General features: G+C 37.1%; 1 protein-coding gene across 1 annotated transcript; it reads right to left on the bottom strand.

The window, feature by feature from the left end:
- Window positions 1-3,816: 3,816 nt before the first annotated feature.
- LOC120527755 (membrane-spanning 4-domains subfamily A member 4A-like) lies at window positions 3,817-24,844 on the bottom strand. The gene is made up of 7 exons (XM_039751543.1): window positions 24,786-24,844; window positions 23,668-23,863; window positions 22,235-22,342; window positions 15,142-15,198; window positions 13,121-13,291; window positions 10,903-11,016; window positions 3,817-4,247 (listed from the first exon to the last, which is right to left on the bottom strand). The coding sequence occupies exons 2-7, from the start codon at window positions 23,839-23,841 to the stop codon at window positions 4,074-4,076; spliced, it is 798 nt and encodes a 265-aa protein (XP_039607477.1). The 5' UTR covers window positions 23,842-23,863; window positions 24,786-24,844; the 3' UTR covers window positions 3,817-4,073.
- Between the last annotated feature and the right edge of the window lie 258 nt (window positions 24,845-25,102).

The following is a 25,102-nucleotide window of genomic DNA, read 5'->3' as shown; positions in this document are numbered from 1 at the left end:
GCAGCAGCCGCTCCATGGTCTTCATCAGATGTGACGTCAGAGCAACAGGCTGGAAGTCATTCAGCTCACTAGGACATGATACATTTGGGATAGTCAGACTGCTTTGATTTAGTTTCTCATCTACATACAATGTGGGGATACAGAACTGTTTTCTTCCTTGGAAAATTGGTTTCTAATTAAGGACTCAAAGTAAATGTGTTTACACTATTTGTTATGCAGAGGAAATTGGCTTGCACCATTGTTTTCACTGATTGCCATGTTGATCTATGCAGAAATCAAAGTATATATATATATATTTCTGGGAAAAGGAGAATAAAAAGAAAAAAAATAATAATCTTGACAATAAAATGGGGGAATCAAATTTTATTGGACAATGTCCAAAAAATGATAGTGTAAATTATCAGAAGATTGTAAATGTATCATTTCACTAAATATTTATAATTACATATCTACACTAGTCAAATCAGGGTGCTATGGGAGTACTGAACGTAAGGCAGGAAGCATGCTGGTTGGAGAAAAAGTCTATCACAGGGCATAATCTCACACACACAGCTTTTTTTAACTTAACAATTAAGTTAAAATGCATGTGTTATGAAGGAAACTAAAATAAAGTACCCAGGGAGAAAACTCAGTAAATACTGAGAGAATGTGCAAATGCTGAACAGGCAATGCTCAATATGGAATTAAAAAATAGTTTCTTGTAACTGTGAGTTAGCAACTCTAGACACTGCACTGCCTAGGAGATTTACTAGTCATACATTGAGTTATTAATGAAGGAGCACTTTGAGGACTTCCTGAATTCCACTCACACACCTTATTTAGAGAAAGCAGAGTCAGCAAATTCAGAGGGGCACTAACCCATCACCTGAGATCATTCAGGTAGTTACATACAAAAACTACGCAGTGACAAGGCTACTAGTGTGGATGATATTTTCCAAGAGTTCCTAAAAGCTCTGAATGTTGTTGGGCTGTCTTGGCTGACAGGCCTTTTGAACATTGCAGGAAGGTGGGGTACAGTGCCTTGAATTTGGCAAACTGTGATAGTTGTTCCTAATTTACAGAAGGAGGACCAGCAAGTGTGATACAACTTTATGGGATTATACTACTGAGCCTCCATGGGTAAGTTTATGTCATGGTGCTAGAAAGGGAGTTCCATCTGTTTGTCAAATCTTGGATTTAGGAGAACTCATGTGGATTTCATTCCTGTCACAGAAAACTGGATCACCTCACAAGATTTCTGGAGGGTTCATGGGAGTATTTTTGACCAGTCAACATGTATTTTGCGAACTTCGAGAAGGCATACAACCAGGTTCCTCAGGGTGTTCTGTGGTAGGTGCTTTGAGAATATGGGGTACCGGGCCTGCTGTTATGGTCTATTTGGTCTTTGCAAAACTGGTTGATGTGGGACTCCACCAAAATTCCTCTTTGTCACCGATCCTGATAAATTATGTGAAGAAAATTTCTAGGCACAGGCAAGGGAACGGAAGGAGGAGGGCTATTTTGGAGACCTTAGAATCATATCTGAGCTTTTTGCTGATGATGCTGTACTGTTTGCTTTATTGGGTGGTGAACTCAAGTGCATACTGGGGTAGTTTGTAGCTGAGTGTGAAGAAGTCAGGATTAGGATCAGCACTTTCAAGTCTGCGGTTATGGTTCTCACCCAGAAAAAGGTGGAGTGCCCCTTCCTGGTTAGGGAGAAGGTCCTAAGTTAAGCAGAAAAGTTTAAGTATCTCAGGGTCTTGTTCACAAGTTATATGGATGTTGTACCCTGCCCCACTAATTCCAGGATCTTAAGTCCTTGGCACCTACCTGCCAACCTGTCAAGCAGAACATATCAAAATAAGATTTGGCTGAATATGATTATATATTTTTATTTAGAAATGAATATGCTTTATTTTATGAGTGAATTTTAGAGTGTATAAAGTTAACGTTATAATCTGGTTCTTTATGTCTTTACTTACTTCTATAACTGGACCACTTTGCTAAAGTCATATTCTTTGAAGAAATCAGTGTCAATCTACTTACCTTATACTTCACCTTTAGTAATATTGTAATTTGCCAAGGTTTTTTTTAAAACCAGTTTGCAGTTTTAAATAAGGCACTGACCCATTTAACATTATCTAAATGTCATAGTACATTCATTCATGTATTTCATTTACCCATCTGTTTTGTCATGGTAGAGTTATATATTACTCTACTTTCACCTTTTATGTTATTAATATGTAGCCTTTGTCAGAATGCCACAAATCTCCCAGACTTCCCACTGTCTATAAGGTATTGTACCATATAACTTCTCCCCACCTTCCCTTCTACATTTATAACCTTAGGCAATTAGGTGTAGTAAAAGACAAGCAGGAGTACAATTTAAATAATGTATTATTGATAATATTTATAAATAATAACAATATACAAAGTACATTTGAATATTGGCAACCATATAACCTGATAAATGTTGATGTATAGTTTCAGGCGGCACACAGAATTGTTAGTTACTTAAAATGTCTTTAGTTAGGGCATCATTTGTGGTCAGCTATCTTCAGAACAGGCTACATGCCCATCTCAATATGGCTGTGCTCTTCATTTGTGTTGTCCTTCTCAGTTCATGGTGTGAGATGGTCTTTCATCAGTTTAGTAAAAGAGAGAGAGCGCGAGGTAAAGCAAGCAAATTTGTAGGTTTTCTGTCCAACCCCTAGAGGCAATAGGGCATCGTGGTACTTAAAGGCTTCTGATACAAGCCAGCTCCAAACAGCCATACTTCAGACCAATGGGGGAACAGAAAACATCTTCACACCAGTTAGGAAGCCTGGGTTTCCTCTGGGGGTTAACTGAAAAACCTGCAGAGAAACACCAAACTTGTTTGAGGCGCTTCCCCTCAACCCTGTCGTAAAATTACAAAGAGACTCAGTCCTGAAGGGGAAGGGGTTCTTAAACCATCAAACCATTGCTGTTATTATCGATAATGTAACACTAATATTACATTGCTTTGTCTAAGTTACAAATAAAGACATACAAAATATTTATCAACTTGTATGCAAAATTTCACATAACAACACCATCCATTAGCCATCTGAGGGTTTCAGAGACACTAATTCTATTTCAGCAGCACTGTGTACAAATCAGGGACTGGAATTATTCCTTTACAATTAAAGTACACCAAAGTCAAATTAATGGTCATCGCTGTCCATCTGTCATTTATTTTCTGAGTTCCTTTTCAGGGTTGTGTCTGTGTCTGCAGCGTTGTGAATGAGGCAGGAATTAGCCATTCTATTACACAATTCATACAGTTATATAACTGATCACCCATACTCTTTTCAGCTAATGAGTGTGTATGTTAGTGAGAGTACCCGACAATGGATCATATATTATTTACTCTGTTTCTATAAACTTAGAATTATAGGTAAAGTGCTTGATTGTAATCCTATCTAGTTTTTAGTGAAAAAATATATGAATGTCCTTTTGTTGTCTCCTTTTTTTTTAAATCTCCTTACCTTGAGCGTCATAACAGAAAACAGGTTATAGACCTGTCCGCATCAGGCATAATATAATTTTTTTTTTCCTGGAACATGATGCCACCCCTTTGTATGGTGTACACAAACACAAACTCCACTGTAGACACAACATCTATACTGGCTGCCATTTAAAAGTAGTAATCAACCTGACAACATACGATGGTCAAAACTGTCTTGAGATAGTAAAACATTCTATGTGCCACCCATTCCTAAAATGTTACTTATATATTGTATTGCATCAAACTGAAATAAAAGAGGAAGAAAACAATGCTGACATTTTTTATATTCATGTTTTATTTTATTTTTGTAAATTACAAAGCGTAGATAGTTACATGTTAATGAATCTATGTTCTTTGTTACATCTGGGCCTTTCCTATAGCACATTATCACAAGCTGCTTTACAATTCAAACTAGGTTACAGTTTCAAATTTCAACAGCATGTATGCAAAATAAACACATTTTTCAGTGATTTTCTAAGCTAATCTGCACATGTTTGTTGTTGAAAAAGTATTTTGTACTGAAGCTTAACATTCTGAAGCCAAACTTGTTCTTCTAATTTATCACCTAAGCATGTTCACTGTAATCTGCTTGTTTCATCTGATTAGAATATGGAGGGGGGCAGGCTGGTATAGTATAGGGGATATGCTCCTGAGTTGGAGGTGGAGGAATAGCGTTGCCAGAGTAATATTGCACAGGATAATTTGTTGATTCTGGTGATTGCTGAATGATAACTGTAGGCTGAAACACAAAAAACATGAATATAATTTTAATATCAGATTATGGATTATTTCATTTTTGTACAGTAATTACTGAATGTCAGAAAAAAATATAGACAGAAACATACCATGTAGTTTGAGCAGAGAGAATGCAGTTTAAGATCATCATCAGTGATATGAAAATGTGTCATATATAATGTAACTGAAAAAATAAGCAATGTACAAATAGTGTTTGGGTCATATACTTGATAGTCATGTGTAACAATCCAAATCAGTTTTAAGAGACTCCTGAAAATCCTGTCCTAGAATCATGACCTTGATATTGGATTGGGATTTGTTTTTTTTCTTAGAGATATGTTGTTATGAGATTGTGTGCTCTTGAAGGGGTTAGTTACCTTTTAGAGTGTGGCCCAGAGGACATGCCAAAAACGTATGAGCTACATGTGATACTCAAGATGATTCCAAATAAATTTTCATATAATGTTGTCTGGAACAAAAGTTTTGAAAACAAATCCTTCAACCAGATTTTGTGCACCAGTATGTAGCAGCTGATCAGAGAGCCAAAGGTAGAAATATTTATGTGTGAAAGAGACTGATCCAGACAAAATATTTACCATCAATCATCTTATAGGAATATGCACAAAAGTTACATTTAAGTGTATCACTTGACAAAAACATATTTAGATTTTTTTTTTTGATAAATAGTTGAATGACTAATAATCTAATTTAAGATTTTTTTGCAATACTATTTCCAAGTGTACTTAAAAAGTTTTATAATTAGCATAATTAACTATGATCAAAGTACAATGCAGCCAACTGTAATGTTAGAACATAAGCAGATACTCACTGCTTTGAATCTCCTAGGAAGAAGCTTAAAAACAGTAAGAAACTACCTAAGTACATCTATGTTAGGTACAATGCCTGAGGCAGGCTGGGTGGTATTTTGGCCTTGGAGCCCCTGCTGATTTTATTTTTCTCCAGCATTGAGTTCCGTTTTTTTTTCTTTCCTCCCCGTCATCTGACCATAAAATCTATAGAGACTTAAAATGAATTTCTATGCAAGTGTATAATGATACATTGTTATCTGTTATTTTTGGAATTTAATTTAATTTTTATTTGCTTCTAATTTGTTGTTCTTTTCTTGTAGCTTTTTCTTTGACATCTTGTTAAGTAAGCACTTTGAGCTATATCGTTTGTATGAATATGTGCTATAAAACTGTTGTTGTTGTTGATATGTGAAACTATTTTATAATGACTGGAAACAAATGATCAGAAAGCACAAGGAAGCACTTTGTTCTAAAATGGCACAGGTTCTGATAGTTTGCCAGTGTTGTCTACATGTGTTTTGTTGACCAGTATAAGGTTTATGAGCACATGGGAGATGGCACAAGAGTTTGGGGTTGCTCATGATGATTGTTAAGCTTTGTTTCAGAACAACAGATGAGCCATCTTTGTCAGGCACATAAATGCATCAAGGGTAGTTCTTGTCTTCTTACTGTTTTCTAAAGTTTATGGACAGCAAGATTTGAGGTAGGGCTTAGAAATTTTACCTGCCTGTGGGTTTCTTGTGATTGTGAGTTATTTTATCATTTTAGAGTGAGGTTTGGTTTGAATTGTGTGGTTAGACAAGTTAGAACTGTTTGAGATGAGAATCAAAACCTCTGAATCTAAGGTCATTATTGCCTCCTGAACTGCAATAAACAATTATTTTCTTGTTAACCTGGTTGGATAAAGAGTAAGATCCTGGGGCCTCATGTATAAACGGTGCGTACGCACAGAAATGTTGCGTAAGAACTTTTCCACGTTCAAATTGCGATGTATAAAACCTACACTTGGCGTAAAGCCACACACTTTTCCACGGTACCTCATGCCTTGTCGTACGCAAGTTCTCCGCTCGGTTTTGCAAACTAGCGGCACCCAGCGTCAAAGCAATGGTACTGTTCTTGTGTGATTACTCATTATTTTCATGACGCGGCTTTATAAATACACAGAAACTAACCGCATATTGTTTATTAGTGTAATGCATCTGATTGTAATTAACTTGTAACAATATAATGGTCCAGGGACAGCCATAGTATTCCAAATACCATAACTGCTTTAGCGTTGTTACTCTCACTTCTTCTTCTTCTTCTTCTTCTTTCAGCTCCTCCCGTTAGGAGTTGCCACAGCGGATCATCTTTTTCCATATTACTCTCACTGACTCGAGTATTTATATCACTGTATCTGAGTGTGAATCACAGCAGCAGCTGATCGGAAAGAGAATTATCGGTATACAGCTTTAAGGACACGCTACCTCAGCCACTGCAAAACGTTTTAAAGCCTTTCCTGTACAGACCTCGCGGTTCAGAAACAGTTTCATCCCAAGAACTTTAAATGCACTCAATCAATTGCTCCTTGTAGAACGGTTTGTACTTATAAGTACAATCACCACACTGTAAACTTGCACTATAGTTATAATATCGCACAACCTGAACCACTTTATAAAGCGCGTATTTACATATGATGACGATATCATTTTAAGGTGAAATGCAGCAAAATATGTTTGTTAAATTATACAGATAAAACTTTAACTTAATTTAAATAATCTATATTCTTCACTGGGAGTGTCGTGAAGGATAAAAAAATTAAATATGTACTATGAAGATATTTCAATGTTCCTTAAACGTTTTGAAGAATTGGCGCTAAGCTTACAGATGGCTTAACGTCTATTACAGAGCTGATTGTATGGCGATCGGTTACTTGGGGAAAGAAAAGCAAGGACTCTTGGGGCGGCCACGCCAATATATATTGAATTTAAAACAGAAAGAGAAAATAACAACACAGCTAAAAACGCAGCGACAAATTTCGACAAAAGATAAATGCTTGTCATGAGCACGATCCTGCTGTGCAGTGTCCGCAACGGACGTGGCCATCCACCGTGATAAGCTACCTTACTGACATTGGCCGACGAAGGAGCCACCGATTCTTCCTCTGCCCAGTGCCACCACAAGCCTAGAGCCGCCCCTGAGTACTGCTGCAATAAATTATTTCATCGAAGTGAAACCCATGTTTAATAACGTGCTTTAGCTCCTATCATCATGAAAATGACATCACGTATACATCTCAGTATTTTAGTTATTCAGGGAGCTGTAATATCACGAATGTAATGGACTCTGTGTCGAGTTGGAGGAAGAGAGCCGGTTTAAGAAGCAAGTAGTGATGCATACATACACACACATAGATCACATACGAGTAGAAGATCAAATACAAAACAAAGCATTTAACGTGCTACTTTAATTACGATGTGATTTGAGAAACTGGTTAATTAAACGATTTTAAGATGAAGTTTATAATGTTCTACTAAATGACAAAATAAACTACGTGATTAAAGTGGAAATGTCGAGATTGAAGTTGACATTTCGTGCTTTTTCCCCACCGTGCCTTTTTCTCTGTACCCTAATAAACTTTCATATGACACTCAAACAGTGGGCTTACAACTCTTCTTTTCACGGCAACTTCGATATGTGACTTCTTTTTTATTTCTGGCACTGTGCGATTTTGTAAATGTGAGCTTTCAAGTTTCTCCAACACGCTATGTCACTCGATCAACTTCATTTTGTTGATTATACCACGGTTTATTTGAACAAATAGTATGTTTTTCCTTTGCCTCCACTTGGTATTCGCTGAAATTCTTATATTTTCCCCGTGCTTTTCCCATTGTCTTTTCACAGAAGGCTGCGCTTAAGGGCGATTTATATTGATTTGCATATTCAAAGAGGCGTAATTCTGGGAGGATTTGGGGCGTTACATAATGCGCGTGCACGAGCGTTAGTTTTCACGCTGATCGGGATTTATGTAACGGAAGAACGTGGAAGTTGGAGTACGCACAGATTCCTGCATCTGGATTTTTCTGTGCGTAAACACATTTCGGCTTTTGTGCTTACGCCATGTTATAGTGCGAGTTCTACGCACGCCGTTATACATGAGGCCCCTGATCACAACAAGTTGTCTGTAGCTGCAATGTCTCCTAAAACAATCCCTACTAAACACATTAGCCTGCGTCATGTGTGTGAAGATCACACTGAATGTGTTCAAAATAAACATAACCTTTTGCAAAAGGAAAATATTTTGTGTGAAATCAGATTACACATTGGTATTCAAAATGGTATCCAATAGACTAGTGTTAAAAGTAAATGATATGCTGTTGCTGTTGTTCAAGGTTTGATCAAAGACAATCATGTTGGGTGTAAGGTTAAAAGAATTGGCAGCTATGTTTGAGAAAAAATAAACTGCAAAATATGTATTTAAAATAAATGGTGTGCCATACCACATCAAAAGGAGGTAAAAAGAACTACTGTTAAAAAAAGGTGATAATGAAGAACCACAGGCAATGCAAATTTCTGAATTTCAAAACACAAAAATATGCAAATATGCCTAACAACAATGACACAACTCCAGCAAAAAGAAGGACAAGGATGCATTGCACCCACCTTCTTCCAGCAGGTCTAAATGAATAACTATTGTAAGGTACTCTATGATTGGAAATAGGAACACAATAGCTGTAGAGTTTCAGCATATAGTATATGCATAGACCACAATGCTTATCTAAACTCTTTTTGCTGTTGTTACGGCATATAGTGGTACAATCAGCAAAATCTCAAACACATGGGGCCAAGTACCTGAGGTGGTTTGTGTGTGTGTGTGTGTTTGCCTGTCTCTTCTGTCACCAAGCTCATTACAATATACAAATGAATAATTAAGATTTGCTTACCTTGTGCTACTGAGCTCCTGAATTGATAATAGAAATTTTAGCTTTCTATTTTCTCTCAGTATCAAGTCTTCTGTTTAGTTTATTTTTCTCTCTCACTGTCTTTACATAGTTATTTTGTGTGTTTTTGAAATGCATGAGTACAAATGGGACAGCACGGTGGCACAATGGTAGCACTGCTGCCTCGCAGTAAGGAGACCTAAGTTCAGTTCCCTGCGTGGAGTTTGCATGTTCTCCCCATGTCTGCGTGGGTTTCCTCCAGGTGCTCCAGTTTCCTCCCACAGTCCAACAACATGCAGGTTAGGTGCATTGGAAATCTTAAATTGTCCCTAGTCTGTGCTTGGTGTGTGGGTGTGTGTGCCCTGCAGTGGGCTGGCACCCTTTCCAGGGATTTGTTCCTGCCTTGCACCCTGTACTGGCTGTGATTGGCTCCAGCAGACCCCCGTGACCCTGTGTTAAAATGACTGACTAACATGACTGAGTACAAATGGGGCACTGCAACCCAAAACATTTTAAGTGCACAGTCTGGAGGAATTTGGGGGCAGGTTTTTAGAACAAAACCTTATAGAGCTTTTTCAGTGACAGATTTCACTGCTATTCACTATAATCTTGTTAATGAGTTGTCCCAAACATGTATTGTCATTTGAGACTCACATCTGGCCCCATGAAACTAACTGTAGCTCGACACTGACTTATGTTGAGAGACAGAGTCTCTTCAAATTTATTGTAAGACTTTTTAACAAGAGTTCTGTTTTGAACATATTTTTAAAGCAACAATGGGTATCACATTGGTGCAGTGGTTATTACCCCTACCTCACTGCTGAAGGAGACCGTGTCCAAAACCTTGCCTAGACATTGACTACAGTATGTGAATTTTGAATGTTGTTTGTTTGTATATATTTGTTTTCTTCAGGTATTGTCTTTGCCTTCCCACATGTCAAAGACTAACATGCTAAGTTAAATGTTGACACTTTGTGATTACGTGGGAGGCGTGATGATGTCACACGAAACTCCACCCCCCATGGCTTTCGAGCTCAACTCCATTACAGTATATGGAGAAAAATAGCTTCCAGTTATGACCATTACGCGTAGAATTTCGAAATGAAACCTGCCCAACTTTTGCAAGGAAGCTGTAAGGAATGAGCCTGGCAAATTTCAGCCTTCTACCTACACGGGAAGTTGGAGAATTAGTGATGAGTCAGTGAGTCAGTCAGTCAGTCAGTCAGTGAGTGAGTGAGTGAGTCAGTAAGGCCTTGCCTTTTATTAGTATAGATTAAAAAAAGCTTTTTATCCAAGTTATGATACAATATCTTAAAGTAAAGATTTCAATGAAAAGACAAACCTTTTTCAAACATTTTATGCCTGCAATATATTATGAGGTATTTTCCAAAATAAATATTTTGGATGTTTATATTTCATTTGTGGGGAGTTCATAATGACATAAAAATTAGCAGGTTTGTCTTGCAGTCCAGGGACTTGGTTATGAGTCCTACTCTTGTCCCAATATTTGTATGTTGATAGATATGTGTGGGTTTTTGTGGATACTAATGTTCCTACGCCCATCTGAACTGGTGTTGGTCTGAATGAATATCTCTGCGATTGACTTAAATCCCCCAACTGGGGCCCGCTTCCTTCTTATGGCTCAGTGGTCCGGAGATTAAAGCTAGTTCTGACACTGCCATTGAACAAACAGGTTCAGAAAATAGACAGATGGACTGATAATTAATTTCAATTCACGCTGTATAGTTAAATGACATTTTGAGAAATCTCTAATGATAATGTGACTATCAAGAGAGTTACTAGAGTTTAATATTCTGTTTTAACTATAGTTAAATGTTTCCAGCTCACTGTCCACATGTACGTTTCTTTAATAATGTGAGACAAAACTAAAGGAAATAAAGATGATAGTTTTTTAACTACAAATAATTACCTCAATATTGTTTCCACACAAAGCTTTACATCCAAAGGCAGACAGAGAAATTGTCACACAAAACTCCAGAATTGCAAGTACTAGCAGAATTCCCTTGATTCCATTTCCTGCATTCTGCCAAGAAGAAAGATTCATCATGTTAGAGTATCATGTTCAATGTACTTATTTCATTATGAATTAATATATTCACTTTAAATGGCTGCTTTACGTGATCACTTTTACTCATATCTGCTTACAAATGGATTACAATGTTTTAGTTCACATTATTTATACAGTATAAAGTAACATTATGAGAGTCCTATAAACATCCACAAACACATTGCTTTAATCGTCCCATTGGTTTCAAAGGCTGCGGTGGGCTGGCGCCCTGCCCGGGGTTTGTTTCCTGCCTTGCACCCTGTGTTGGCTAGGATTGGCTCCAGCAGACCCCCGTGACCCTGTAGTTAGGATATAGCGGGTTGGATGATAGATGGATAGTTTCAAAGGACAGAATGCTCTAGATGCTTACAAAGCTATACATGTAAAAATCTGTAAAATGTTTCCAGTCCTTACTGATTTTATGCTTTTAGGTTGAAGTATTGCAAGCAATCTACCAATTCAGTTTGAATTTAATGTAAGGTACCTCTGCACTGGACTAATTATCTGTAGTCCAAATGTAAGATGCAATTATCTTTTAAAAGATACAGTATATTATTTTGTCTCTTTGGAATTTGATAGAAGTCTGCCAAATAGAAAGACTCTCAGTCTTAGTGGTAAATTTTCTTTCTCTGCCTAAAACTGTTCTGCCAGAAGAAAACTTGACAAAAAGGTGTAAAAGGACTTAAAGATGAAAAGAAAAAAATGGTTATCTGGGAACAAATAGGGCGTCTGAACCAAAAAAATTCATATAATTAAAATTTCCAAAACTAAATACACACACCAAACTATTACCTCAAAAACCTGCAAAGTCCTAGCTAACTAGCTAAACTCCATAAAAAATCACACAATATCCAAAATCTTGGAAGCCAGATGTAGTGCAATGACATCTTATTGTTATTACATTATTGTATGTATTGTTACATACTCATTGTGGCAATTTTGCAATTTCCTGTCATGACAATTGGTTTACAGACTGCTGTTACCAACAACTATACGGCTGTGGATATTCAAAAATACACAAAATGGCATTTCCTTCTATTGAAAAACATCAAACAAAATGGGGCCAGGAAAACAACAAAAATAATAATAAAAGCACAAGTAAAAATGAACATATACATACTGTATAAAATCACGATAGAAATTATTCATACAATGTCTTAAATACTAAATTTATTGCAAATACATGAGGAAAATTTTAATACATCCCCAATGTTACTGGAACTTACTTTAAACTGATTAAGCAAAATTGTTACTCCACTCTTCCTACTTAAAGTATATTGTATTAAGATTTTTAGAAGTGCTCTATTCCACACTCTTGCACCAATTTTTCATCTCAGTGCTATCTTTTAGCACCTTTGACATCTTAAGAAGAAAAACATGCAAAAACATGCAAACAATCTTTTTGCATTTTAGTTCACTAGATTTTGCAATTTCACATGATTTCTGCTGTACATTAAGTAAGAAGGCATTTTGATGTAACAGAGAGTGCTGCAGCCTCGTAGTCTCAGGAATCAAGATTAAAATCCTCAGCCAGTCACTCATTGTATGGAGTCTGTGTGTTCTCTGGTGTTTGCATTTTCAACTGGTACTACAGGTTTAAAAAGACATATATGTTATGGTAGTTGGCATGGAGGTTCTATGGATAGCACTGCTGCCTCACTATAAGGAGAATAAGATTCACATGCCAAGCGCTCTCTGCATGGAGTTTGCATGTTGTCCCTGTATCCATGTGGGATACCACCAGGTGCTTCAGTGTCCTTCCACAGTCCAACGATGTGTGTTAGGTGGATTGGTATTGGTCAACTAGCCCTTAATGTGAATGTGTGTGTGTGTTGACCCAGTGATGGCCTGGAAACCTGTTGATTGCTGAAAAAGGTTCTAGCTGCCCAGCAACTTATCTCTGGAAGTTTCTCTGGAAAATGGATTGGTATCTCACTGAGAAATGAGATGATGAAGCAGCTATTATCATGTATGTCATTTTACACTGCAACAGTGTATTAAACTAGAAAATAAAACACATACTACATGAGTAAAATATATGGCTTAATATTAAACTTAATTAAGGTACAAAATCTTATACCAGGAGCAAATGTTTCAGTAGTTTGCACTCATAGAATTCTGAATTCCCTTGATTTGTAGAATAGGAACAATAGTGTGTATAGAAAAAAACTGTCACATCCAATAAATACATAATTATGGCGATTCCACTGAAAATTGCACTGACGATGTTGGTGCCTAGGGCTCCTTTCATCTAGAAGAGAATGAAAGACAGATTAAGGATTACGGTTTTACACTTTATCAATTCCCTGATTTTATACATACAATGTTTCTATTTTTTCAGCACTCAACAATTTCTATAATAATAACAACAGTTCTTCCAAAAAGGCCGCAGGAAATGGGCTCATGTAATACTACTAAACACTGTGCCAATTTGTATCAGATTAAATTTAATGTCCGTAAATGTGAAGTATTACATGTAGGAAATAAAAATGTTGGGTTTGAATGTACAATGGGAGGTCTGAAAATAATTAGTAAACTTTATTTGAAGGAATTAGGAGTCATAGTGGACTTGTCACTATCAACCACCAGACAGTGTTCAGAAGCCATTAAGAAGCCTAACAGAATGTTAGGTCATATAGCATGATGTGTAGAGTACAAGTCCAAGCGGGTTATGCACAAGCTTTATGACATATTAGTTAGACTTCACCTGGAGTACTGTGTACAGTTTTAGTTTCTAGGCTACAAAAAGGACATAGCAACACTGGAAAAAGTCCAGAGAAGAGCGACTAGGCTGATTCCAGGACTGTGTGAATTATGCGGAAAGATTAAAAGAGCTGAGCCTTTTCAGTTTAAGCAAAAGAAGATTAAGAAGAGACATGTTTTGAAGTGTTTAAAATTATGAAGGGAATTAGCACAGGGGATCAAGACTGTTACTTTAAAATGAGATCATCAATAGCATGGGGACACAGTTGGACACATGTTAAGAGTAAATTTTGCACAAACATTAGTAAGTTGTTCTTTACACAGACAACCACAGACACATGGAATAAGCTACCAAGTAGTGTGGTAGACAGTAGGACTTTAGGGAACATCAAAAATAGACTTGATGTTATTTTAGATGAATTAAGCGGATAGGACTGACAAGCTTTATTGGGCTGAATGGCCTTTTATCATCTAGATTGATCTAATGTCCTGAAAAAATAAAACATGGACACGGAAGGTCAGTCAGTCAGTCAGTCAGTCATTATCCAATCTGCTATATCCTAACACAGGGCCCCAGGGGTCTGATGGAGCCAATCCCAGCCAGCACAGGGAGCAAGGCAGGAACAAATTCCCGGGCAGGGCGCCAGCCCAGACATGGAAGGTATTAAAGTAAATAAATGTCTAGAACTCTTGGTGATTTTTTGGACTTGTGAAACACATTAATGATATAGTAACAAGAATATTGTACAACAAAATCATCAGAGCAAAATTAAAATCAAAATGTTATATGATATAAAGGTAAAAAATAATAACACACTGAATTAATTAAAAAGGAGGGTAGAAACACAATGTGTTGGCTTTTAAGTCTTAAGTGTGTTTATTATTTCACAAGTGTAACAGAAACACTTGTAAATATATTAATTAGTTTTTATATTAACACCATTCACAGCATACCCTTGTCACAGAACAAAGTATCAAATTAAAAGCCTTATGAGTATGCTAATTACATTTTTAAAATCACACAATAGAACAATACAGAATATAAAAGTGTCATTAGCTATTTGGAAGGAAACTGATACCTATACCTATCATTGCAATTAAGAAAAATAAGAGTTTTCATTGGCACCTAGAAAAACTGTAGCACACTGAAACATGGTAACAGTCCACTTCAGAGAGCTAATGGCATGCCTAAAAACTGGTCTGAAATGAAACAGTAAAGACTTCAGTCCTAATTTTATTTAATAAATATGAAAGATAGTCCTAAATTGGAAATCCAATAGAATAAGTGGTAATGTGGCACTAGCAGTTTATCAATGGCATACTGTACTTTCCAGCATTTTATACAAATGCACTCTTCTGTTTAATGTTTTAATGTTTTAAACAGAATCAAGGACTCACCAGACAAGAATTGGAATTCTTTGATGCAGCAACACAGAGAGATCCGGAAATGATGTACTGTTAGGGAAGAAAAGACAACCGGAATAAACATGTATAAGGATTTTAATATACAGTATATTTATAATTAACATTTCCGGTATTTTTGCCTCAATAAGGAAATTTCTCCAGTGTTGGAGAACCATATATTTGTACAATAAAGAAACATTTGATACTTGCTCTAGAATTTCATAGATACTTAATCAGATTGTGATCAGTCAATAATATTTAAAAAGTAGCATGTTAGTGGCTATTGTATGTCCTGTTTTGGTTGTTTTAGCTTAGATAGGAGTTGAACCTCATGACAGCAGCCACACATTTTATAAAAGATTAATAAAAGATTAATAAAAATGACACCATTATTAAGTCAGAAATAAAGCATAGAAAGGAATGCAATTACTGTATATTGACATAATTTAAAATACAAATCAACAAAAATACAGAAATACAACAGCTTCTCTGGGCTTTCAAAACCCTATCAATTTGGGTGGTTGTGAACTCGCCCAGTTGCCCTTCACACAGTATTGCAATAGACCTCCCATCATCCCCGGTCTCTTGTTCTCTTCTATGGCATTTATTCCTCTTGAAAGCTGAAACTTTGCAGCCAACTCCTTTCAACTGTTCTCTAGCTGTAAGGTAGCCTTAAGCCCTATTGTGTGTTAATTTCCAATAAACTTCCTGCAGATTTACTTTCTAAGTAATGGTTTGTTTTAAATTGACTCCAGGGGTTCCAGGCTAGAACTCTCCATTTTGGCTTCTGGAGTCCTTTAGTGACACTGAGATGCTACCACCTCTAGTATTTTCTAAAAAAATGAACCATCCCTGGATTGGATGCTTACCAAAGGTAACAGCTATACATACCGGCAAATCATTCATGAACTAATTTAGAGAAATTAATTAATAATTAATATTAAGTCTATAGATCATAGGAGGAAACCAAAGTGCAAGAAAAAAGTATATAGTTCTCATAATCCTCAGCCTGGGATCTGGACACAGTTCCTTGAAAATATGAATTAACATCACTAAAAACTGAGCTTCAGTGTTATCCTAAATTTATTAAAAATGTTTCCATTAGATGCATTAAATAAAGCGTCACCAGTACATAATACCAAATCTGACATATTAATAGAATTTTGGATTTTCATCCTACATATGTATACAACAAATACTATCTTTATCTGGAGTCATTTTGCCAATTGTGCTTAGATCGTAAACAATTAACATACACTGAAAGTTTCATTACATACAGAAATTATTTGAGAAAAATAAAATATCACATATATTTTGAAGGCGGTTGCAGTGGTTAATTTTTAGGCTTTAAATCCCCATTACAGTCATTCTCTATGTGTAATTTCCATGTTATTCTCATGCCTGTGTAGGTTTTTCTTCAGGTATACCTGTTTACTGTGACATCCCAAAGATATGGGAGGAAATCAGGTTTGGTTAACTAGCTGCTGCTCTAAAATGTTCTGGTATGAGTAGGTTGAATGGATATGTGATAAACTGGAACATAATCCAGGGTTTGATACTCTCCTGTGTCCACTGCTGCTCTGCTCTCAGGCTGATACCTGTGATTCTACATTAGAGTAAGTGGACATGGATGCATGAGTGAATGTATTTTGTGTTTTACAGAAGAAATAAAATGTTGCACTTATATTATAGTTATTGCTTTTTGGCAGACACATTTCCCCATGGTGACTCATAAGATCACAATGTATTACAACTGTTTATGTTCACTTTAGTTGAAAACAGTGTTTGGCATTTCAAGTGAAAACACATTTTCCATGTTACTTTTCAACAAAAACATAAAGATCAACTTTATTTCTGTATAAACCAGCTCTGGATGCTTCACTATTAACCTTACTATAAAAGAAACACTTACACACCCACTTTCACTCTTACAAAAACAACTGAGAGTCCTCAATTAATCTAACACATGTGCCTTAAATGGAATAAAGTTTACTCTTAAACATGTGTGTGAATTTCAGAAACACAAATAGCAAGGCCAGAAAATGCTTTCACAACTGATTTTTTTCCCTCCCATCCGCACTTCTATCCATTTTGTGAACTTCAGAGCTTCAAGGAGTCTGGGTCAACCTGTTGTCATTTCAGGCCTCTAAAGCTTTAATAAGGCCTGAATCTAAAAAGTAAGACAGAAAACTCAAAATAGGCCTTACCCGGAAACTCAAAAGCAGGTGTTGGGCCAACACCCCAAAAAGACCCAGTCCTGTGAATCCTGTCATGATAGGAGTTCCCCCAAAGGCATGATTAATGAGCCCTCTAAAATTCAGCCAAGAAGCAGGCCACAGTCTAAACTGGTGTACCTAGTAAAGAATCATTTAGTCCAGCCAGGCCGCAAATATTAACTGCTGGCTTTAGCTTCAAAGATCATAAAAATAAACTGAGAGCTCTACAAGGGTAAGGGTCACCATAACCCTTGGCCCTTATCATAAAAAGGACAACAAAGAATCTTTATAAATAAAAGTTTATTACAAATAAGAATAAACAAAACGAATAGCTCAAATAAGACCAACAGGGCAAAAAAAGGTGCCTTAGTAAAGGCAGTCCACATTAATTGTGTGCCAATCCTAATCCATGGGGAAAATAACAACACCAATAGCATGCAATGTACCACAGAGGACTGCTACTCCCATGAACCTTTATTGGGCTGGGAACAGTCCCTCACTAGGGACTCGATTGAGTGGTGCCCTGGCCTCATATGGAACCACCCATGAAAGATAAGGAAAATGGCAGAAAAAATATCCACATGAAAAACAAAACAATAAACAAAACTGATAAAAATACACAAGTATAAAAATAATAAACATAAACTACAGCTTTAGAGTAAATGATAATAAACAAAAGGCCAAAATTGACAAAAGGGACATACAAAAAGGAATTTACACATCAAAAAATGTATTGGTCCTGGCTTAAACAAAACAAATCCCTGTAGGAGAGGAGAACCTATTAAATCCTCCACAGCAAAGAATAAAACTAATTTCTTAGAATATAATCTTTATTAATAAAAAGATCCAAAAGTGCAATATTTAAAGAATTTTATTCAGAAAGCAGCAATCAAAGTCAATGTGCACATGCAACCCAAAAGCAAACAAAATAAAATGTCCAGAACATTTTATCAAAATCCAAATATAAGAGCAAAATTCCATGAAACTACAAAATGGTGAATAGCAAAAGGAGAGTCAGGCTCAGATCTGAGCCTTCCAAGGCCTGATATAGGCCTTAGGCGGGCACAGCTTTAGCATCAGAAGTCCTTGTCCTCTTGGGCTCAACATATCTCACTATTATAAAAAAAATATTGGGAGGGAGACTAAGGGGACTAGACGTGATCTCCTCGGAAGTCAATTAGACGTCCCGCGAGAAACACTTTAATGTCTCTTGAGACAAGGCAGTGGGACAACATTTAAAACAAGTTCACGTACATCTAACCAAGCAGTTGTTGGAATGCTTTTGGCAGACACACTTCATGTGCTCCCAGTTCTTAAAACAACAATAAGCGACATGCAGAACATGCAGCTCACCAGCAGCAGTAAGCCAGCAGATGATCCAACCACTTCTCCTTAGCGTGTATTCAGCCCCCACCTTTACAACACGAGCGGCAGAGACGCAAAGTGACAAAAGGACAGCTGCTGTACAGGCTTTTAAATGATCGATGCACAGCACGACAAGCGGAACACGCAGCTCGCCAAGAGCAGCAAGCCAGCAGATGATCCGGCTGCTTCTCCTTAGCATGCGTTAAGCCCCACCCCTTCACAAAAGTTTTAAAGTAAAAGTGAAAATAATGCATATGTAACAATTTCCATGAAAATAACAATCTCTTTAAATTGTATATCCAGTAAACCAAACCCGGGGATGGGTGAGCAAAGGAAGCAGGGAGCAGAGACCCCTAGTTTAAAAGAAGAACAAAAACAAATAATTAAATTCAAAAATAATAAAATTAGAAAAAGAGAAAAACAATTAACAAAAACATTCATGTTAACAGATATACCAAAATAAATCATAGAAACAAGTAACATGATCATGATCATGAAAACTAAAGCCAGGGATGTGGCCTTTGTTAAACTGAGGGATGTATCCCAATAGCATTAAGCAAAAATAAATGCTGTATAAAATACCAGTCCATTGTAGTGCTCTCTCAAGAGCATTCGCCCTCACTCATACAGGCCCTTTTTAAGCTGACAATTACCGCAACATGAAGGCTGGATGAAACAGGATTATTCAGAGGAAACCCAGGTTCACCCTCTGACTCCAGGTTACTATTGCCACTGGACCCTCATTACATGAGGAATACTTAAGTCTGATTCCCTCTATGCTGTAGAGCTCAGAAATCTCACCATCCACTTGTTGCAGGATGATTAAACTGTAATGTGAATCAGCATTCACCCAATTGGATTCTACAGTTAACTATTACTCTATACAGCATTTAGAAGATTCAACAATTTACTGCCCAATTAAGTTATCTATCAGTAATTAATTTTATACAAATTTATGAACTGCCTGTGTAAAACTGGCAGCTGATTTTAAAACAGAAAGGTAATCAGTAGATGAGTCAAGGTCAATATAACAGACAATCGTTGATATCCGAAAGACAAAGATTTAGCAAACAAAGTTCAGAACATAAAAAATCATGTTCTAGAAAGTTGAAAGGGAGTCAATAATGACAATAAATCATTTAATCAGAGCCAAATTAAAAAAATGTAAGGTTCATTCAAAGAACAGAACCAAAGTCGAAACAACAGTAGATATCAAATAATAACAATTCACTGCACAACAATTTTTTTGAAAAAGTCTTGCTTCCTGAAAAGTTTTTGCTGATTGTGACAGGTACCCACTGGGTATGCACAAATATAGTTTTGGTTTTCACGTAGGAACTCTGAGAAATAGACTTTTATATGTTTACTGACAATAACGTATTTAGCCACGTTGATATTTCGCATAAGCTATTAAATTCAACAGGATTAAAAGTGTTTGCTCCTGATTTTCTTTTATATTCAATGTCTGGCACATCACGTTGCAGTGTCCAACAGTAGTCAGCAAGCATTGATGGATTCCAGTTGCCCTGGTATCGTTTCTCCATTGTAGCAATGTGCTGGTGAAACCTTTCACCGTGTTCATCACTGATAGCACCGAGATTTGTGGGAAAGAAGTCCAAGTGTTAGTGGAGGAAACGAATCTTGAGTGACATGTTGCACTTCATTGTCTTGTATGCTTTGAGAAGTTAGTCTACCAGCTGAATGTAGCTTGTTGCTCTATAATTGCCCAGGAAATTGTCAACAGCGTCTTTCAAGGCTTTCCAGGCATTTTTTTCCAGCCCAACTAACAGATCTTCAAACCGCTTGTCACTCACAACATGTCTGATCTGGGGGCCAACAAAAATGGCCTCTTTGATCTTGGCATCAGTTATTCTTGGGAACATCTGTCTTAAATAACAAAAATATTCGTCTTTCTTGTTCAGTGCTTTCACAAAATTCTTCATGAGTCACAATTTTATGTGAAGAGGAGGCAAAAATATCTTTGACAGGTTAACAAGCGATTCATGTGCCACATTTTTATGTCCTGGAACTAGCTTTTTACGGAGTGGCCAGTTCTGTCGAGAATAGTGCGACTCTTTGGCATTGCTGTCCCATTCACAGATAAAACAACAGTACTTTGTATAGCCGAGCTTCAGTCCTAACCGAGCTATTCTGGATGTGCTTCAGCAACAGTTCCATATTCTCATATGTTTCTTTCATGTGTGCTGCATAGTCAACAGGTACTGAAGGATAAACATTGCCATTGTGTACCAGAACAGCTTTCAGGCTTCACATTGATGAATCAATGAAGAGAGGCTGCTCTTCCAGGTTGTGATCACCGCCCAAGGCCAAGAACATTCCTTCAATGTCACAACAGAAACAGAGACTGTCGACTTGTACAAAAAAATTTGGTTATTTCATGATGTCGGCCTCGAAACACAGAAATTTTCATACCTGGTGTCAGCAAACACCATTCTTGCACCCAGCAGCTTGGCTTTTGCTTTTGACAGACCCAAATCTCTGAACAAATCGTTCAATTCGGACTTTGTTATCAGATGTGGATCACCTAATGAGCACGGTTCAAAATCTGGGTCAATGTCACTGCCAGTACCCTGCATTACAGTTTCCTCATCTGATTCGTCTAAGGTCCAATCCTCTGGTGGTTTTGGAATTGGAAGACTGTTGTCATGTGGTACGGGTCTCATTGCTGAAGGCAGATTAGGATATTCAATTAACTTCTTGTTTTTGGCAGAGAAACCAGACACATTAGTCAAACAGAAGTAACAGTCTATCACATGGTGTTTCTGTTCTCGCCATATCATCGGAACTTCAAACAGCATCGTCTTTTGAGTGCCTCTGAGCCAGGCTCTCAGACTGACAGCACATGTTGCACAGCAAATGTGAGGCACCCATTCCTTGTCTTGATCACCAATTTTGCAGCCGAAATACAGATGATAAGCTTTCTTCACAAGAGCAGTCATCCAACGTCTCTGAGGCGCAAGTGTATATTCGCCACAGATATAGCAGAATGTATCGCGGCTGTTACAACATATCACCTGACACCAAAACGTCTATAGCATCAAGCTTACGTACTGTTATATTGCTACAAATATTATACTTTACTATACTGATACTATACATACACACTGACTATCTATATTAACCAAATGAGCAGGACTCTATTTATTAAGAATTTCAAAAACAATTTACATCACTTTTCTACATAGTCACCTTCGTTTGTGGTGAAATTTTCCCAGCGTCATACTAACTTTTTAAGGCCCAATTACTACTCCTCACGCCTTAACCATTTCCAACAAAAATATAAAAGTATGGAAACTTTTTGAATGTCTCTCGTCAATTAAATAATGCCATAAAAATCTCAAATATGCAGTATAACATATATTGAATAAAATAAGCAGTATATAATACATTGGGTTTTTCTACTAAAATAAACAGTCACAACCCCAACTCATTTCCCCCATTCACGTTACACTCCTCACTTTACACTCCCACTGAACACTGCTTACCATTAAACCAGTCCAAAACGGAATTCCAGTAAATGCTGCAAGGGATGGAATAAAGCAAAGAACGATGCCAAATAAGAAGTTCACAATCCCTATCATGATCTGGACAGCCTGTAATAATAATCATAAAAAATGATTAATTAGGGTTTTAAGGCTCATTTCCCAAAACACTTCAGAGAGCATTTTTTCATAATTAAAGTTTTATCTCAATTGCTTCACTCTTCGTCCTCTTGCCTAGTGTGAACTGCAATGGCAACATGCCAAGTTGGACAGACAAGGCTACTAAAGTCTAACAAATGTGTCTTCTACAGGTACTTTTTTCTTAGGTGTCTTCTGGGTTTTCTGTCAGTGGACTGTGCCTGGCACAGCTTATGCTGGAGGCACCCAGTGGGCATCCTAACTACATGCCAAGTCACTTAATGGATTTCCCACATTAGATACAGCTTTGGTGTCTTCTGCTCCTCTTAGAATTATACAGGGCAAAAAAGGACTATAAGATGGGACTTGTGAAAGAACAATACAAAACTTAGATTTCCATTCTGGGTCCTATAAATCAATCCACATTCAGAAAACACATACTATGACCAACTGCTGCGGATGGTGTGTGTTGGAGAGTCGGCATCTAGACCATGTAGTTTGTTGGAGAGTCGGCATCTAGACCATGTAGTTTGGTTGGACGCAGCCCAGAGAAACCACATGGTTCCACAATGTGGGCTAACCACCTGCAATTTGAAGGGCAGGGGTCATATATAATGCCATTCAAGTCACAGGCATATGTTAGAACACGGGTGTTAGACTCAGACCCTTGGGCTCTGCAGTGACTGCTGGTTTTTCTTTCCAGTCATTTTCTTAAAGTAATTAAGTACTGCTGATAACAGAACCTTATTCTTCAGAGTACATTTAATGAATGGCTTTTTAACACTCCAAAATCTTCATGGTCCCCAGTAGCCAGGCGATAATGAGATGCAAACGGAACTAAAAGATGACCAGAAAATTTGATCCAATTTGCACCTATTTGTCCATTATACTATATCAATTTTTTTGTTTTTACGAAAATGTTAAAAAAGAAAAAGTTAAGGCCAAAGAAATATATGTGTGCTGTGCAACAAAACATGTTGATCATGCTCTCAGAAAAAGGATAATTAACAGTTTTTGCAGTGTCTTCTATAACAGAATGAGACTAAAAAGCAATAAAACAAAATAATGTGTTCCATTAATGCCTAGAATTGTCTTTTCATAAAGTAACAGTTGACAGTAAAAAACAGTGGCCCACCCGAAACTGAGTTTGAGATCCTGAGTTACTGATCCAAATGTTACAGACCTTCAGAGTGTAAACTGTTTGACATATCACTTTGATAAGAATCAAGTAGTGCATAAAGACGAATGTTTTAATTATGCATACTATAAGGTAACAAAAAAAAAAACCACCAACTTACTCCAAGGGGCTTTGGTTCCCCTTTAAGAAATTTGTGAAACATCTTTGGAAGCTGACAAAATGCACCTTTCTGGATCTCAGCACTTGGTACAACATAGCCAGGTCCATTTTCTGGTGTTATGATTTGAGTTACTACCAGCATCCCATGAGTTTGGATAACAGATGAAGAAGACATTTCTTCTGTTGAGAACAATGTTCTGAAACACAAAATGCACATTCACAGGTGGACACTGTTCTAGATTAATTCATATAAAAAGATACAATTTTTATGAGCTTTTATGGAAGTAATTTGAAAACATAATCAAATCTATTTAAAAATAGCAAGACTATTAACTATTATTTAATCACCTATTTCTTTGGAGTACATCAAGCTAGCTGATTTGTTTCCTCATACTGAAGGTTATACTGGCACTATACTAGCCTCTTCCTGATCGGGGCTGTATGGAGCAAAAGCACACCGGCCAATTTAAAACAACCTCGTAAGGATTTTTTCTCTGCTTAAAATGATTCATGGCCGCTGTAACCGAAGCCTGTCCCGGCAGTACTGTATCAAGGCAGGACTGAATTCTGGACTGAACGCCAGTTCATTTCAGGCCCTAACTCACACACACGCACCACATTGCCTTCCTTGAGGTGTCAAGGGACAATTAGAGACGCAGGAGGAAAAACTCGACATGCATAAGTAGATAACCAGATGCTGAATTCGAACCCAGTTAGACTTTTGCAATTAACAAAACGGATTGTTAAAATCTGAAAGGAAAAACGGCGTAGAAATTCAATAGGTGGTAATCTTGTCGGAAATGGAAGTGTGATTCTGCCTGCGTTGAAACGTTGTGCCAGAAACTCAAGGAGCTGCATCACCCTTCCCGATCGCTTTCACACCATGCATAACTAAGTGTATCGGTGAAAACAGTGATACATCAGCACATCAACAACGGGAACTGGGTTTTTAACTGTGTTTCTCTGGAAAAAGAAAATAAAACTACTACGATCACTTCATCGTTTAAACATTTTATCAAATTACTACATTTAAACTACCATCTATAGTCCAATCAAGCCTATCTGATCTTTCTTTTATTATCATTTCTATAATGTAATAAATCCCGTAAAAAGGCTCACCTGCTCGTGTTGAAAAAATAAACTTGATCAGGTGTCCTGACGCTCCAAAGCCGCTCTCCTTCTCCCTTCTGGGCGGTGACAAATGTATTCAGTAAATACTGACCTAACCACCTGAGAAGAGGATTACACAACTCGGAGACTTTTTTTCACCTTACCTGATAGCAGTAAATCATTTGTTTTTAATCCTGCTTCATTAACAGGGACCGTTTTTCCCGGTGATTATCTCCTTGATCGGTGATATCCCTGTATGTTTTGAGTACAGTACAAATAACAAAATAGTTCAAGGAAGATGTGCCGTGTTAAATGTAATTCAAAGG

This window comes from Polypterus senegalus, chromosome 1 (genome assembly GCF_016835505.1).
Source record: "Polypterus senegalus isolate Bchr_013 chromosome 1, ASM1683550v1, whole genome shotgun sequence".
NCBI lineage: Eukaryota > Metazoa > Chordata > Cladistia > Polypteriformes > Polypteridae > Polypterus > Polypterus senegalus.
Note: the sequence above shows the minus strand (reverse complement) of the source record. Positions and strands in the feature narration are given on the sequence as shown.